The sequence below is a fragment of the Scophthalmus maximus genome, chromosome 9 (assembly GCF_022379125.1).
Source record: "Scophthalmus maximus strain ysfricsl-2021 chromosome 9, ASM2237912v1, whole genome shotgun sequence".
NCBI classification, from domain to species: Eukaryota; Metazoa; Chordata; class Actinopteri; order Pleuronectiformes; family Scophthalmidae; genus Scophthalmus; species Scophthalmus maximus.
Window position 1 is genome coordinate 8961658 of NC_061523.1, and position 16734 is coordinate 8978391.

Here is a 16734-nt window from a genome sequence, read left to right on the forward strand (position 1 = left end):
TATTATCACAATCTAGGACAAAGGTGTTCATAAAAGTTCACAAACAGTATGAGAGATACACTAATGTTTCTTTTTACATGTGCAAGAACAAATCTGCTCTAGGTGTGCCTACTGAATCAGAGTGAATCATTTTTCACTGAACTTAAACAGTTATTTATTGCATGCTTATTATTTTGTGGAAGATTTATGGACCCGACTTTTTGCGGCCTGCATTCAACCACACCCTCGTTACTCTTCAAATCCTCTCCTTTTACCCCAACCATCGAGCAGAAGCTTTAAACTCATCCCTCCACATGTTGGAGCTGCCAGTGCAGAGGGTGGAGCTGGGTCGGAGCATTGGTGTCTCCTCCGCTGCAGCAGCGATGTGGTATAGCTTGGCTTTGAGAAGAAAGATTTGGGTTACAGCCGCACAACCAGCACCACACGATGCGGACACCCGCCCATAAAAATGACAGCCCAAAACAACCGATGCTGAGACAGACCGGTCTATTTCACTGTGCCATGCAGTGGCCTTTAGGGATTTATACTGTAGCTACTCGTGGGAAAGTGCACACAAATCATAGTCTTGCAGAATTCCTGTTTTTGAAAAGATTTGCTTGTATGAGATATGTGTGATCTTATGGAGACGTATCATCTGTTATTTTCCGAAACTAAACATAATCAGCTTTGCAAGACTCAAGTAAAGGGCTTCGTTTCTTCTATCTTGCTCATTTTGTGATATCCCTGAATGCCACTCTAATGAGAGAAACCAAAAGATGCTGCTTCATACTGGTCTTTTTTGGCAACTCAGGAAGTTAACATCTAAAGATTATAAGTCTAGTGATTGGAGGCTAGCATGTAGGCTGGTGCCTGCAGCTGTGGTCATTAGAACCGTACTGATTAGACACCCACATGGGGTCTGCACGATTGGCCATTTATCTCCAGCCAACAGACGCAATTAAAATTCCCATCTCAAAGCCGGCCCGGGCCGGAACCCCCAAATAGTCCTGACACCCCTGTCCCCCTCCTCCCCATCTCTTTCTCTGCCTTTCCGTTTCAAGACTGCTTCCAAGTCTTTGTGGCTCTAAAGGGTGGCCACTTTATCTCAATTTGCACCCTCTTTTTTCTCACTATTACAGAGAGCACCTCTGTGCAACCTTCCCTTTTTTCCACAGTCTCCCCTCTCTCCCCCAGCTCATTATGCCACTGTTAGGTTTTCATAATGTGCTATTAAGTTAATGGACATGCTTTGTACAGAACATCAATGTAGCCCTGCTGCATATTGTAATTGCTTCATTGCTGCTGTCATCATACATTTTTTGAGAATTTTCAAGGCTTTTTTTCAATGTAATACATACATTTTAACAGAGGGCCATGTAGGCCTACTGTACTGTATGTAGCAGAGCAGTTGCAGCAGGGGAGGTACTCACCTATTCACCCCCACATCCGCGCTACCAACATGGGGTCCGGGCTCCTCTGTGCCCCCCCCCCGATCTGAGCCCCTCTGAAGGGAGGAAACACTCCAAGAGTAAATAATGTGTTTTTTCAAGTTGTGCCAAATCGCAGGGTGGGATAAGAAGTGGTCAGACTGACAGGAAGAAGAGAGAAACAAAAGTCCCACAGTCCACACTACAGCTGCCCTGTGAAACTGTTTTTAGGCCCAGTGGTCTGAGATACATGCCCGTGACGGCATTGGTTACATGTTCACGATACTAACATGTTGACAATTATCATGTCACCATTTTACGCTTACATTTATGCTTTATGCTTACATTCACCAAACACATTGTGGTTTGACATGTCATTAGTTTTGCAGGTGACAAACCAACATTGACAAACCTGATGATGGTGACAGTTGAAAAGGCAAGGGATCATCAGAGTTATTTGCAATCCATCCTCTGGGGAACATGAATGTCAAATTGGCCAAATTTACCAAATGTCATAAATATCCACTTTGACACAAAAATGTACCTTTGATAGTGGTGCCAGAGGACAACTCACTGAAGTCATTAGAAATCATCCTTAGGGGAAACACAAAGGCCTGTATCCACACTGTAAGGCAAATGATCCAATAGTTAAGAAGACAATTTGCTCTGCATTGCATATTTTAACTCTCTGACTGTGTCACAGGAGGAGTCAAAGGATCGATAATTTCAATGGGATACATCGTCTGGAGTGTGTCATTGTCATTGTGTCAATCCATTGAGTAGATGCAAAGCTACTTGAATGAATAATTGAAAATGTTGACCTGGTGGTGACGTTGCAGCAAAAATCAGGGGCTCACAAGGTCATTAGGTTTTATCTTGTAGAGAACATCAACGTGTGTACCAGAATTCATTGCAACCTACCAAATAGTTATCAGAATATTTAACTCAAGACCAAAAAGTTAAACATAATCTGTGCGCTAGGTGGTGTAGAATAGATCATCAAAGTCCGTAGAACTCATCCAAAGCGGTAACAGAAAACATGAAGAGATGTGGTCGTAGAAAAGGGCAAGAAGGGGAGAGTGACAGAGAGGGAAAGAGAGAGAGAGAGGCAGCTAAAGGCTAAAGCAGAGAGAAAGAGGGCATGAGGGACAGGGTTCCCCGAGCACTTGGCTGCAGTGGCTGATGGAGACAGACGGTTGCCCAGTTGAGTCCCGTCATACAAGCAGACCAACCCTGCTGCTGAGGCCTTCGGCTTTTAACCCTCTGAGGGCTGGTAAGAGACTCGGCTGAGGGGAAGATAGGCGTGAATGAGAACACAGACGCACAGAGATGACCAAACTGCTAGAGATGGGGCCTTGTGCAGCTCCAGCTCTGTGTACAGACGTACGGGTTTAGCGGGCGCATGTGTGCGTTTGTTCAACACTGTTGGGTTTGTCACCTAATGATCCTCTTTATCATTGAGAAATCACTTCTTCGCTGATCCAGACACTTGCACACTCAAGCCGCTACAACTTACACACACACACACACACACACTTAAAGACAACAGTCAGGGCATCAGTGTGTGAAAATCCCCGAGGACGGCGACGCTTCAGAGAGACAAGCGGAGAAATAATCCCTGTCATCTATCCTGGATCCTGGAGAGTTGTCGGGGAAAAGCGCAGCTGCCCTCCGCGCTCTCTTCTCTCTCTTTGCCGGAATCTCTCCCTAGCAACCAGGCACTGGTGTGGTGATTGGACCAGTGAACCAGCGGTTGCTATAGCTACAGGAAGCGCCCCTTCCCTGTAACCCCCCTTTTTTTCCCGTGCTGTGTCTTTCTTTCTGTTTCTCTTCATAACCTCTCTTTCTTCCCTTTTCTCTCTATTCCTCATACTATTTGTCACCTCCTTACTCCTCCTACTAGATTTCTCTCTATCTCCCCCACTGCCTTCAGAGAGCAGCGGTTCAGTACAGTGGCTTGATGTTATTAACACTGAGGATGAGTGATGGGGGCTAATGGCATCCAAAGGGAGGCTGGACTGACTGAAACAGGTCCACAGAGAAAGAGACAAAGATGCTGCAATTTTACAAGAGCCCTGGTGAGAAAACCCGAGCTCGATGTGGAGCATTAGCAGAGCAGTCAAATATTCATCTGGCGTCTCTGTGTAAATCTGCCATTCCCCTTACAACTGTTTTATGGGAGATGATCTTTTTGTCTCTGGAAGTATGTAACTAGAGCAGCTTGGAAGTTTATGTGCAGTTGTGTCTATATTTGTATCTCCCCCTCTGTGGGTTTTTTTTTGTTAACATGTGAGCTGACTTGCACAGAAAACATGTGACTCCTTTGCCTTTGGTTTAAGTGTGTGTAAGCTTTGTGCTTGTGCCACTGACAGGCCTTGCTGCTTCTGTTGGAATCTACGAGTGCCAATTATGCTTCAGAGGCGGGGTAAATGTGGTCACTATGTCATTAGGCCAGTATGCACGAGTCAGTCTGTCTGCCGGTAATACAACACCACATCGCCCATACACTAACACAGCCGGCTGCTTCACTGAGAAGTGCTACGGGATCTACATAATCCACAAAATACACCCCCACCGCCTTCCCTGTGTCTGGAGTTGATGCATCAAGCTGTGAGACGGCTTCTGTCATCTGCATTTCCTACAGACTTCTCTCTCGACTTGATTGCGCGTCTGCTTTTTTTTTTTAATGCTTTGATCAGCTGCTGTATAATGGGTTCAAATGGGAGGTTAAATGCACATGATTAGTGATCTGTTCTTCTCCTGACTAATGCATGAGAGGGGAATTATGATAATGTAGCATCCGGAAGGTAATGTGGCTTGAGAATGTGTGGACTGGAATGATGTGAGTGAATGAGTGTGCTCAAAAAAATTCAGTTTAAGTCTGAGTGATCATGATCTATTCTGTGGGGCAGAGTCAGCCCTTCGAAGAAAACGGAGACAGAAATGATGGAAGGAAAAGATGAGAGGGAGGAAAAAAGGGGGGATGAATAAGAGTTGAAGTCATGGTTTTCATTGGAAAAACCATGAGTGAATGAACTGTGGCGGACACAATATCATTGGTCAAGGTCAATAATCTGGGTAGACATACTGATCCTCTGAAAAAAAATTGCCCAGCGAAGAACAAAATCAAATGCTGACACACACCCCAATCAAAGAGTTTATGAACACATCCGACAGATAAGGCAATTGGCGGCTGACAGCGGATTGTCACTCTAGTTGAATCGTATAATACAGTTTAGCCATTAGCCCCCAGATCGCAACCCTGCATGCCAATGTCATCCTGTCCCAAGATGAGAAATTGATTTCATGCTTGGGTGACTGTCACCGGGAAAAAAAAGGAGGGGGGAGCAAAAGAGAAAGAGAAACTGAAAGAAAGGCAAAAGACAGAGACAGAAAATAGAAATTCCATCTCAAATCCTGCTATTTCATTCAGATCCATTCAGCCTCAGAGAATATACAAGGGAACTGGTGATAAGCAGACAATAGAAACACAGACAATGTAGAGCAGATGGAGTTAATGAAGTTCAAAAGAACATGCAACATGTCTGTGTGTGAGCGTGGGTTTATACACTAAACAATAAAAGCTTTGGAAAACTGCTGGCTGTGCAGAGGCCGTGCAGGAGAGCATATTATGGGCAGGGATGTGGCTGGGGCTGGCTGCACAATAGTGCCCCGCTGCCTCATGGGACGAGGAGAGCTCTCTAGAAGATGAGAGGGGAGGGCTGTCTGGTAGGTGTATTTCACATGATGCTCATCAATGACAGTTTCCCATTACTTTAACGCTGCTGAGTGAAGAGAGGGAGACGAGAGTCGGACTGGTATTACATTCAAGTGATGATGTAATGTTTAAGCGACAAGCAGCACCCCCATCCCCCCTCTTCTTCTCTTGTCTGCTCGCTTCCTGTGTTCACCCCCCCCCCCCCCTTTTCTCCAGGGCACAGAATACCGCTTCCGATTGGTTAATAGCACCATAGAGATGCTGAGAATATCCACCAACCAGGGCCCGGGTGCCCCTTCCCAGCGTTACCACAGCAACCCCTCACAACTCACACAGCGAGTGCGCATGCATGTACGGATGCGCACGCTCATATGCATGGCTGCATGTGTGTATGTGTGCACGATGAGCTTGTCTTTTCACGTGTGTGGTGGCTACATGCAGGGGACGTGTAACAACAACAAGAACAACAACCCTCCAATGAATAACCTTCAGTGAGTTTGTCTACTGTTGCGCTTTGTGCTCAACAACAGTGAAGTGAGGCTCATGCAATAACAAACACAACTCACTCAGCTTCTTCTCCTCCAAAAACATCTGCTGAAGGCGTGACTTCTATAAAAAACCCAGCTTTGAAACATTTTTATCAAATCATTTTAAGTCTAATATATAATGTTTTTTTCTTTAAACAAGTGAAGACAATAACTGCCAGGGATTATATGTATACGGGACTGAATGATTTATTAGGATAGGCATTTTAATAAAATGCAGCATGTAAAACACATAAATAACACTGTGAGCTAATCTAATGAAGACAAATCAACCAGAAAACAGAATGAATGTGTACAGATAAGAAAATTCAAGTTATCGTTTCTATCATTTTTAAATTGTTTAATGCATAGTTTGGGTCTAGAGGTTTTTCTTTGATATAATGGTACCAGTCTTTTTAACTAAAAATACAACTCACTGGGAACTATCCGATCATTATTCTAAGTGTCGGGTACACGTTTATTTCTAATCTGAGTCATCTGCAAATAACTGAAAAGTAACCCATGACTCTCTTTTCTGTAGAAATAGCACCAGGCTCCAGGCCATACAGTAGCATGACAAATAACATTTCTCGGTTCTTTGATTTATAATTTGCATACACACACATACTTGACTGTCATCAGCTTTTACCCGTACCATGTTGGCAGAGTTCCATAGTTAATTCAAATAAAGGACCTAGATTATATTTATTGTGTTGAAGCGAGAGTTCGACTTTTTCTTGGCTAGAAGAAGCATCAAAAACATTGTACATAGACTGAAAAATATTACAAATACACCCTTCACTGTTCCTGTCATGAGAGGATATGCCATTATGTCACCACTGTATCCATGGTAGGGCACCTGTTCACCTGTAGCGGTGCAAAGCTGGTTAAGACAGTCTCATTAGACCACAGCATCCAAGAGAAAATCCCCTCGAAGCTGGCAAGGCAATAACAAGCTACCTTAGCAGGAGCCTAAGTCTCCTGCAACGCGCCTCTGATCCTTTCCAATCCCCACTGTGGGCTAATAGTAGCACTCAGCATGTACAGTAGGAGACGGATGAGCATACTGAGTATATCTGTCAGAGTGTGTCGGTGTAGTAAGTGTAAAGATGTGACCAAGATAGAATTTTCTACTTTGTCCTCTACCACTGGAACTTGAGCCCCCAGGTTCAACATTCGTGAAGAGGGCCACCCAGGCCTTGGGACTTAGTGAGGTCTGATCACTACAGCTAAGTTTGTCTACTCTTACACTGGCTGTGTTGTGTTGTTATGGGTCGAGTTTCCATTTCTTACCGGTGCAGGTGAAGCACTTGACATGAAAGTGGGTCTCTTGTACTCGCACCACCTCTCCTTTGCAGACTTCCCGACATCGCTGGCACCGGATCGGTCCAGAGCTCCGCCCGCCACCCGTCGAGGCTTGGTGATGAGACAAAAATACACATTTAATATTCTACAGTCCGATTCCAACAACAGCCTAGTGATCAGCATACAAATACAGAGACAGTGATTAAAGTAATGTGTCATTGTTCGTATTTTTAAACAGAGTTTCACTAGGCTTATAGAATGAGGACTAATTAGTGTGTTGGGTTGCTGGAGTATAAACTTCTTCAAATTCTAAAGACAAGGACATAGCAACTAACATTAGTCTGAAATAGAATTCAGGAACTGCTTTCACAGAGATGTGACACACACAAACACGAGAAACTAAATGAAATGTGATTGGCTTTGGATGTAACGCTGATGATATAGCCGGACATGCAAATGTTTACAGCTTACGTTAAAACTGACGATCGAAAGTTGAACAACTGTTTGAGTGAGGGGTTTGGTGAACGGCTAGTGACTTTCTCAAACGCAAGGTTACCTCCCAGTTACTGGAATACAATAAAATAATTTTGATTGGCAAATCATGGAGCCTAAAACAAATAGTGTTTTGCCTCATAATAAAGTATCATTGGCATTGTTCATCAGATATGCCCCCCATTGCCATGGTTCTGCCCTCATGAACCCTTGTTTCTGGTCTTTGGTTTGATTATCATCCCTTGTGTATCTGTTGTTGGTGCCTTGGTCCCTTGCTTTCTTTAAATGTTTAGTTTTGTAGTGACTTTCCTTGCGTCTAGGTTTTAGCTAGGTCACCTTTGTATTCTCTGTTTGTTTATCTCGAGTTTGTTATTTCCTGTTTAACTTTTTTAAGTTGTGTTCCTCGTGTCTCTGCACTTCCTGTTCCCCTGTGTTTGGTGTCTTTGCTTTTCCTGTGTCTCCTGCCCCCTGTGATTGTCTGCACCTGTCCCTAATGTGTCTCACCTGGGTTCAATTTGCCCCGCCCACCTTGTGTCTATTTAGTCTCTGTGCTTTCCTTGGTCTATGTCAGTCTGTCTGTGATTTTTTCCCCCCAGCTTGTTTTGTGTTGTCTCCTGTGCCTTGTTCCTGGGTTTGGTTTATTTCTCTATCTCCCGGGGTTTTTTTTGGTTTTTTTTGTTAGATCAACCTGCAAGACTGTAATGTCTCTTTTGGTTTTTCTTTAATTAAAAATAGTTTTCTTTTGCACCTTGCATTTGGGTCCTGCCCCTTCAAACCGTAACACCGATAAGGACAACATTTCCAACCACAGCGAACCCATCATCTGCTTAAATCATAAAAACACTGTATTGATTTCATTAATCTTAACATTCCAACATTCTTAAATGTATGCAGCAGGAGCATGCACTATAGATTGTGAAGTTAACACAATAAGGTCAGTGTGTAGCTGTCAACACTTGTTCTGAAGTTGTGAGGTCTGACACCTACAGTATGTTAACTGGGTAAGCTCCAGGCTTTCTCTCCCACTATCTCCATTTTTCACACACACCATGTTAGAAAGTGGATGGATCCCTTTACCTCATTACGCAGTAGCCTTCATGTCAGACTGCTGCATTTCATTGATTTCACGTTGTCAGGAAGTTCTCACATACAGCTTTATCAGTAGGCTAATGGAACTGATGCAAGATCTCAAGATCGAAATGATTAATTTGATCTTAAACAAGTGAGGGGAGAGTATCTAAGACCTCTCGGGCTACAACGGGCTCTTTAAAAGGTCCATCTTCTCCTCATGGCAATAAAAAAGATCTTGATGCATTAAACAAGCGGAGACAAGCAGCCTGCCAACGCTGAGTCTGTGCCAGAACAGCTGGGTTCACAGTGTCTCTTATTTAGCCCCATCTTCTTTAAGGAGCATCTGAGTGGTCCTACACTTGGTGTAACGACAGGCTAACCGGCTCCATCGTCCTGAGTTCGACGACAAGTACATGCAATGATGTACACTGAGTGTGAGGGCATACATCCATGGGGGGGGGGGGGGGCAAGAGAGCATGTATGCATGAGTGTACTTGTTTACTTTCCTGTATACGACAGATCTGTGGGCAATGGAAATATGCGAGCATGATTAATTCCCACTCCCAGTCTCCCACACTCAAGTCTCTGTTGGTTCATTGTTTCCCCCACAATGCTGGCTGCACAGCTGGGACACACCGCCCTGCCTGATAAGTGCCCAGCCGCTGGTGACCAATAATGACTCTCCCCTCAAAGAGTAGTTGTTCTTTTTTTTTTTTTTTACATGTGTATGTGAGAGCAGGCAAAGGAAGGCAGTCTCGTTTCTGTTGCAAAACCAAAGGAGCCACATTGATCCCATCAGGTGTGAATGAGAGACGGGAACTAATGCCAGTGCATGCACCCCTGTGCCAACACCTAGTGGCAACACATTGGCATTTATTTACAATGCTGACCTTCTGAAAGTGGGCCAAGTGAGCAGGTGGAGTTGTATTGGGAATAACATGCATTAAAACTGAGCAAGGTGGTGCATGAAGATTATCAACACAGGGGTAGAATTATACAATATTCAACATGTACTAATAATGAGAAGCTTATGTGGCATGTTGAATGTTCATGACAACTAAGCAGAGAACCCAGGTAGACAATCAGCTCAGGAGCTGGAGCGTTACGCAACTCTTTCTAATTGTGTCAGTGTGGCCACTCTCATTGAACGCAGCCAAGCTCTCCCCATCTAAACCCATTACAGAGCTCTCGAACAACCCTCCATCCTCCCCCAAGCCGACGTGTTGAGTCATTCTTCTAATGATAGCCACCAGACTACAGGTGTAATCCACTGAGTCCAAATCAGTGGGAAGTGCCCCGGGAGAATACAGCCTGCAGCAGACAGGTGATAAGAACAGGGCCGGGGTCAGATAGGGCCAGGAGCATCCCGGGGGACGGAGAGACTGCTGCTATTTCTGCCCCTGATCTGACGGCCTCCGGGGAGGAACATGCTGGGAGCTGAGATTGGTGGTGACGAGTGAAAGGAGCGAAGCATCTAGTGTGGACAGACCTCATTTGGCTTAAAGGTGACATATTATGCTCATATTCAGGTTCATACTTTTAATCTGTGTCACCACTTGAAAAGGTTCACATGCTCTAATGTTCAGAAAAGGCATCAGTGTTCTCATACTGTCCATTCCTGCAGCTCCTCTTTTCACCCTCTGCAAGCAACACAAGGAGAAACCAGAGTTACTTGCCAAATACACAATTGAATGTAATTTCCTCATTATATTAATAGAAAATATAATCTTGTGCAATCATATTTCCTTCAAAAAGTAAGGCTTTGTTCAGAGCTCATTTCACAATCACTGTGGCTATGCAATTAAAATGGACCAATGCAGACTTTAACATGGCTATGTGTGTTACATCCAAATTAAATATGGGTGGTCAGTGTAGAATGCTGGATTGACAAAAACAAAAATGTATTATCTGTCGGATTTACATACACGTGAGATGGATGAATGGAAAAACAACCTCCTGTGCGGACAAGCCTTATGCCTTCAGGTTCATTGGCTCCAGCAACTGAGAGATGGCGATAAGCAGGAAATCCAAATGTTCACTACAACCCTTCTGAGAGTCACGGATGACACCACTGATGCTACATCCGTGTCTTACTTGCTTTTTGCGTTTTAGGTGAGCATACTCTTTAATATCAGCTTAACTAGTCAAACACTGGCAGCGCCAATCAGAAAAGGAGCCAGAGATCTGCTATACTTTATATATTGACCACAACATGTCTTCCCTCTCTGTAATCTTACAGAGCCAAAGATCAGCTCTCTCCCTGCATTTCCCCCATCCCTTTATCTTTATCTCCCTCCATCTCTGTCAGGGCCTTGGGCAGGAACAATCATCAGAGCGCTGGTAGCGTCCAGTGGAATCACAAACATACTGTCACTCTATATGGCGAGAGAGAAGGGTCAGAGTGCTACTGACAGTCTGAATGATCGCTCAATCCTACCAGAAGGCAAGGTCATGGGGACAGCAACCTCGAGGACACACCATGTGATATACGATGAATGATGGCTGCCGTTTATTCTCTTCACTGAAATTTAGAAAAAAACAAATGCTTACAGATGAAACTGCCACCTGATGTTGTTTCTAAGCAGTATCCAAAATTTCCATTCCAAAAGTTTGCACAAAAAGCTAAATGATCACCAGTCTAATAACCACTGTATGTGCAGCTGCAAATGAACAAAAACACGTGCCAAATTTTACGCTGGTCTGCAAATACAAACCACTTGTACAAGTCTGAATGAATATTCATCTGTGCATCCCAGCATCTGTGTTTGCATCTGTCATCTACCTTTGCTCTCTGTGTTATTGAGCGATGGCGTGAGGCAGGAAGGGTGATAAATGGTGCTTGGCTCTGGTTTGGACTGTTCACCCGATGAGGCAGAAGAGCAGGAATCATACATACACACTCAGCCCCTCCTCCTTCAACAGGAAGTCTGTCAGAGGGTCGTCTGTCCATTTATACACACTTGCCCAGCTACTCTACTCGCCAAATTGCTGTGAAATTCAGAGTGAATATTCATGGTTCTAAGAGGAACAAGTCCCTTCGTTACGCACTTCATTAAATAAAAATGAATGATGAATATTTTGTCCATGGCAAGGCATCAGGAAACATAAAGGCCCAATTTTCACAAACGTTTTATAGTATCAGAGAATCCTTGCTCTTTTGGCGCCACACTCGTTTGTTTTTCTTCTATTGCCCTCGACAGGCCAGCGCAATCTTCCAGACAATCACTGATACCAGAGGCCATGCTGGTGCAGACTGAATCACGTTTAAAAGCAAATCAGATTGTTTGAATACCTTTATGAAACCAACTGCCGTTTCTTGGCACAAGTGGATCAATCAATTTGATTCCATCTGCTTCAAGTTATTGACATATATATGGAAAATATTTAAAACAGGAAAAATGATCATTAAATTGATTTTGAATTAATTCTTTAAACTGTCATAGGCACGGTGAGGCTTTTGACAAAATTTTAATATCTTGTTTTGTGGGTAATGTTTACAATATTGGCTTAGCGTGCTTACATTTGCTAATGACCTTTTATAATTAAGTACAGTTCAGGCCGATTGGATTTTACAGTACCGTCCAAATTACATTTTGCCCGCATGGTAGCACTTAAGCAAAAATCTATTCTGCAAGTGAATCATAGAGATCTTGACATTTTATGACAAAAACACTTTACATAATAGGGTCAAGACCCCACAATATTACAGAAAAAAACAAAAACAGTCGCCTCAATGAGCAAGCAGATGAGAGAAAAAAAAAGTCCCTTTCATATCACATGTCTCTATCAAAGGGCCTCTTTCATGCAGGATGCATTTGAAAAACAGTTCAATGAGAGCTCGCAGCATGGTGGAGGAGGAGATGGTGCCAACGGAAGACTCGATATCAGTTGTGCGGCAGTGGTTCAGCTATAGGAAATCACTTCTCAAAACAAAGTTATCTGTCAACTTTGTCGGGCAATGGTCGGCACTTCTGGAGGTTATACCACAAATCTATTTATCCACCTAAAAAGAAAGCACCTGAAGGAATGTGCCAACTCTGTACAACCCTACTCATCACACGAGGCCCCGATACATGAATAGTTATCACTGAGCGACGCATGACAAGAGTTGGAAAAAAATATAATAAAAAAAGCAAACTATCCAAAGAGTTGAGTAAGACGGTCACATCCTACCTAGTTAAGGATATGGTGCCGTTCAAAGCTGTGTAAAGATGAATGGCATGATCTGCCTGTGTCTTTAGTGCAATGTTGCGTTGAGTCCATGCCGGTTTCACTTTGCATATTCTCAACAGTAAATCAAGGATATAGATCACAATTCAGATGGTGGAGTGTAATTTTTTTTTTTTTTCTGTTAAAAAAGTTTGGGATGTGATTTTTGGCGAATGAAATATGACGGAACTTTTACATTCAAAACTTGCTGCATTCAATTTCTCCATGACAGAGAACTCTGAGCTATGCAGCGAGGGGGGAGGAGGAGAGCGGTGGCAGTGCTGCCTGTGATGTATGGCTCTGTTCCCCTCAGGTCCCCGAGCTCAATGATCAGTATATTGATCAACACGTGTTTTATCACTCCCCTGAAACACACAAACTGAACTGTACGTACACTGCATCTCAGAAATCCTCTGATTTATCAGTTAGGCCAAATTTTGCATAAACTGCGTCTTTACTGTGAGGGGATATTATCTTACTGTGTGACTATATGAGTATGTTAAAACAAGGACTTTTCCACCCGTCATGACTTGTTTGCCAACCAGGCAGAAACAAAAAAGTGTCTGACTGGACACACACACAGAAAACCCAGTGACCATGAGATATAGAAGGCCCAGAAGATGAAGACAGACAGTCGGAGCTGTCTGTAATTGCTCTGTGCGTGTCGGTGGCCTCTGGGCAATCACAGCCAACGCGGCGGAAAACGCCGCACACACCGGAAACAGGCCCATTCATTTCCAAACCTTGAGAGTGTTGGAGGGGAACATATGTTTGCCTGAGAGGAGAGGAGATAGGAGATGTTCCTTCCTCAGCTGTGTTGCCTGAAGCCAGAGTATGGACACATGTCACACCTCCATCCCATCTGCCTGCTGTGACACACACACACACACACGCGCGCGCTCACATTCAAATGGTTAACCACAGGTTGACAATGTTGATGTGGTGTGTGCGTGTGTATGTGTGTGTTTGTGTGGATTCCTGTTTGAGCACATGCTTTTAAATCACAAGGGCTTTGCGAGAGCCCTCCATGTGCTCCTCCTCCACCGTGTGTCAGCTGAGAAAAGCTGAACAAAAGACGTTCTACACAGTCTCCTCAGCGATCGAGGAGCTGTGACACCACTCCCGGCACGCACGGCACGGGAACTGGCAGCCAGGCGAGGCCTTCGGTACCAGAGGGTTAAGAGCACTGGATGAATAATGTAGTGCCACACAATGACAGGCCAGATTATGAATGATGCAGTGATACCCCGATTCACTCCTGTAGACAGGAGAAGGAGGGCACGGGGCGCCTGACACCATCAGTTCCCGGAGAACCTGGAGCACATCGACTCCAACTGGCCTCGCTGACAGCTAAGGTACAGAGGGGTGGGTGGGAGGGTCCCTCAAAAGGCAACCTTGCCCGATCTAAGCAGTCTGCCTTGATTCAACCAGTGATTACTTGGAAATACCACAGAGTGGGCACATGCATATGAGCGCACAGACAGCCGACCCAGCCAGCCCTGCAGGGGAAAGCCCTGATTCAGCTGACAGGGGATCAGGGTCACAGTCAGCTGATACAAGGTCAGCTGACCCCCCCACCCCCAGGCCGAGCCAGGATAAGCATGACAGGAGCCCTCGGGCTGTCAGACTTGTTTGTCATGTGCTGCGTCACACATACACCAAACTCCATGAGAAGAGCAGGTGGACTTTTTACGAAGAGGCAGCAGCTGAAAGCCCGAGTGGTCTCCCGAGGGGAGGTCAAAGGCACATGCTGCTGGTGTGGAAGAGGATGAGGAAGGAGCGGGGGGGGGGGGTGAAAGCGAAGGGGTGGAGGAGAGAGGGAGACGTTAGGAGGGGCCCCAGCAACAGCTGTTACTGTACGTGGACGAGGAATCCCAAAAATGCTTGTTCTCACCTGAACTCTGGGCAAATGCTACGTTGACCTCCAGATATTCTTAGCTCTCCTCTAAACCTGCTCCGCTAAGGGCTTGCTGGCTCACACTATTTCCCATCAGCCCCAAATATTTGATTTATGGATAAATGCTAAAATGTAAATCTTAAATGAGTGTGAAATGAAATATTCTTAAAAAAGGGTGTGGGGGGCGGCGTTGAGGCGTTGAATAAAACCATAATCTCAGCTTTGTTTTTCAAATGTTTATTATCGGTCATCTCCTCTTTCACACTGGTTATGTGCTTCTATTGTTCTGTAGTAGTTCTTCTCCCTGCTCGCACCAATAGGTGTTGTCCTTGCAAGTAGAGAGAGAGAGAGAGAGAGAAAGAGAGCGCAAGAATGGACTTACCTCTGAAACTCATGATGCCCAATGTGGTTTTATCTAAAACAAAGGGGCTTCGTCGCAAATAATCCCATAAAGCAAGAGGAGGTCTTCGCGGAGCACTTTGCCCCTTGCAAACTGTGTGAGCCAATTATTTAAAAAAAGAAGAAGAGATATCCAGCAAACATAGATGATGCTCCTCACTCTCCGCAACACTGCTCCCCAGTCAATTGTTGGAGGAGGTGCACGCAGCCACAGCGCGATGGTTTAAAAAATATGTAAAATCATTTTTTTTTTTTTTTAAATGAAAAACAAATGAAGCGAGGATATTTTCCTGTGCTCATGAAATCCCAATGAAGCTCCTGTGGTTGCCGTGTGGTGATGTGGGTTGTTTCCCTCAGATACACACAACACAACGCTGCTCAGTCGAGTCGCACCTTCACATCCTCGCTCCGGGACTGACTCCAGCTCCGGGCGCGCTCCCCCTGCTGCGCTGTGCCCGCCCCCCCTGGTGCGCTGTGCCCGCCCGCCTGCCGCTGTCGCCGCGCGCCTCGCAAACGCTGCCAACCCACTCACAGGAAACGCGCTCCGGCCGTCCGCTTTCAGAATAAGAGGAGCAATTAGGTGATTCTCATCGGCTGTGGCTTGTTTTTTGTTCTGGGTGTAAGATGTTCAAATCACTGATTTGACCCTGAAAAAATATGCCAAACACCTTTATCCAAATCAACGTGCTTTGATCGCCAAAAGCATTATTTTGAAAAGGCAAAAACCACTGATAAACACATGATTGATGAATTAAAAGTTCAATTCAGTTTGAGCAGTAAATTACCTTTCCCTGATTTACAAATTTGATTTGAAAACAATTTGAAACCATTAATATTCAGTTTCAGGTGCTGTAGAGTACGGCAAACACATGGGTCCAATACTTTTCACGTTAGACGTTAAATTTAATTATCTCACTATCCATCTACTAGTTATCTATTAATTGAGGTATATAAAGGGTTACAGTAAAACATATCTCAAAACACTACACTAAAATAACTAGCTAACAAATTATATAGATTTCAGTTGAATGACATTCAGCTGTTTCATTTACAAATTATCTCTTTGAAATATCATGACATGAAACACACTGTTAACGCTTTTTTCTTTCTTATTCCTGTATCCTGGACATCTTAAATTGCAACTTCAGCAGGGTCCAATGTATACAGCAGACAACACACCTGTAAACACATCGAGAAACATGTGCATAATATACGCATACAAATGAGAATTACCACTTGATGTCAAGTGGATCCGGTAAATGAAAAAAAAAAGCTTTTTATTTTATTGTGAAAGTAAGGCTGCTGTATTTCCGGTGTGGCTTTCGCTATCTGTGGGTAACTTGACTAATCACTCTCATTATCCCGAGTCAGCGACGTCACTCTGGGCTGCTGTGAACGCTCGGAGGACACGATGGCCTACATCACACTGCTAAAGAGTGTTAAGTGTTCAAAAGTCATTAGTCTCGGTCTTTATTCATTATCCACTCGAGGTGAGACCTGAGACAGAGATGCAAAATACCTGCTGCATTTTTACCTTGATAAAAGAAGCCTGCGTTATTTGCCAATTGGCATACAAATAAGAGTCATAGCAGTAACCTCATACATTTATCATATTGAAAGAGTCTGTGGGGTCTTTCTAAAAGGACTTGTTGGTGTTTTCCTCTTTTCTTTTTGCAGTGCTGGGCCGGGCTTGTTGCTAAAACTATCACGACA

The 16734-nt window shown here is 44.3% G+C and overlaps 1 protein-coding gene across 13 annotated transcripts in view; it reads right to left on the reverse strand.

Moving 5' to 3' along the window:
* The window catches only part of ablim3 (actin binding LIM protein family, member 3), a 39669-nt gene extending 24198 nt beyond the window's left edge, over positions 1-15471 (reverse strand). For 8 of the 13 annotated variants that reach the window (XM_035650590.1, XM_035650593.1, XM_035650591.1 and 5 more), the window contains exons 1-2: positions 15005-15470; positions 6942-7064 (exon numbers count right to left, since the gene is read on the reverse strand). In XM_035650590.1, coding sequence (XP_035506483.1) covers positions 6942-6965 — 24 coding nt within the window. In that variant the 5' untranslated portion in view covers positions 6966-7064; positions 15005-15470. Of the gene's footprint in view, positions 1-6941; positions 7065-15004 lie in introns of all 13 variants that reach the window. The other 5 variants (XM_035650592.1, XM_035650589.1, XM_035650584.1 and 2 more) reach the window with 2 other exon arrangements.
* Positions 15472-16734: the final 1263 nt, after the last annotated feature.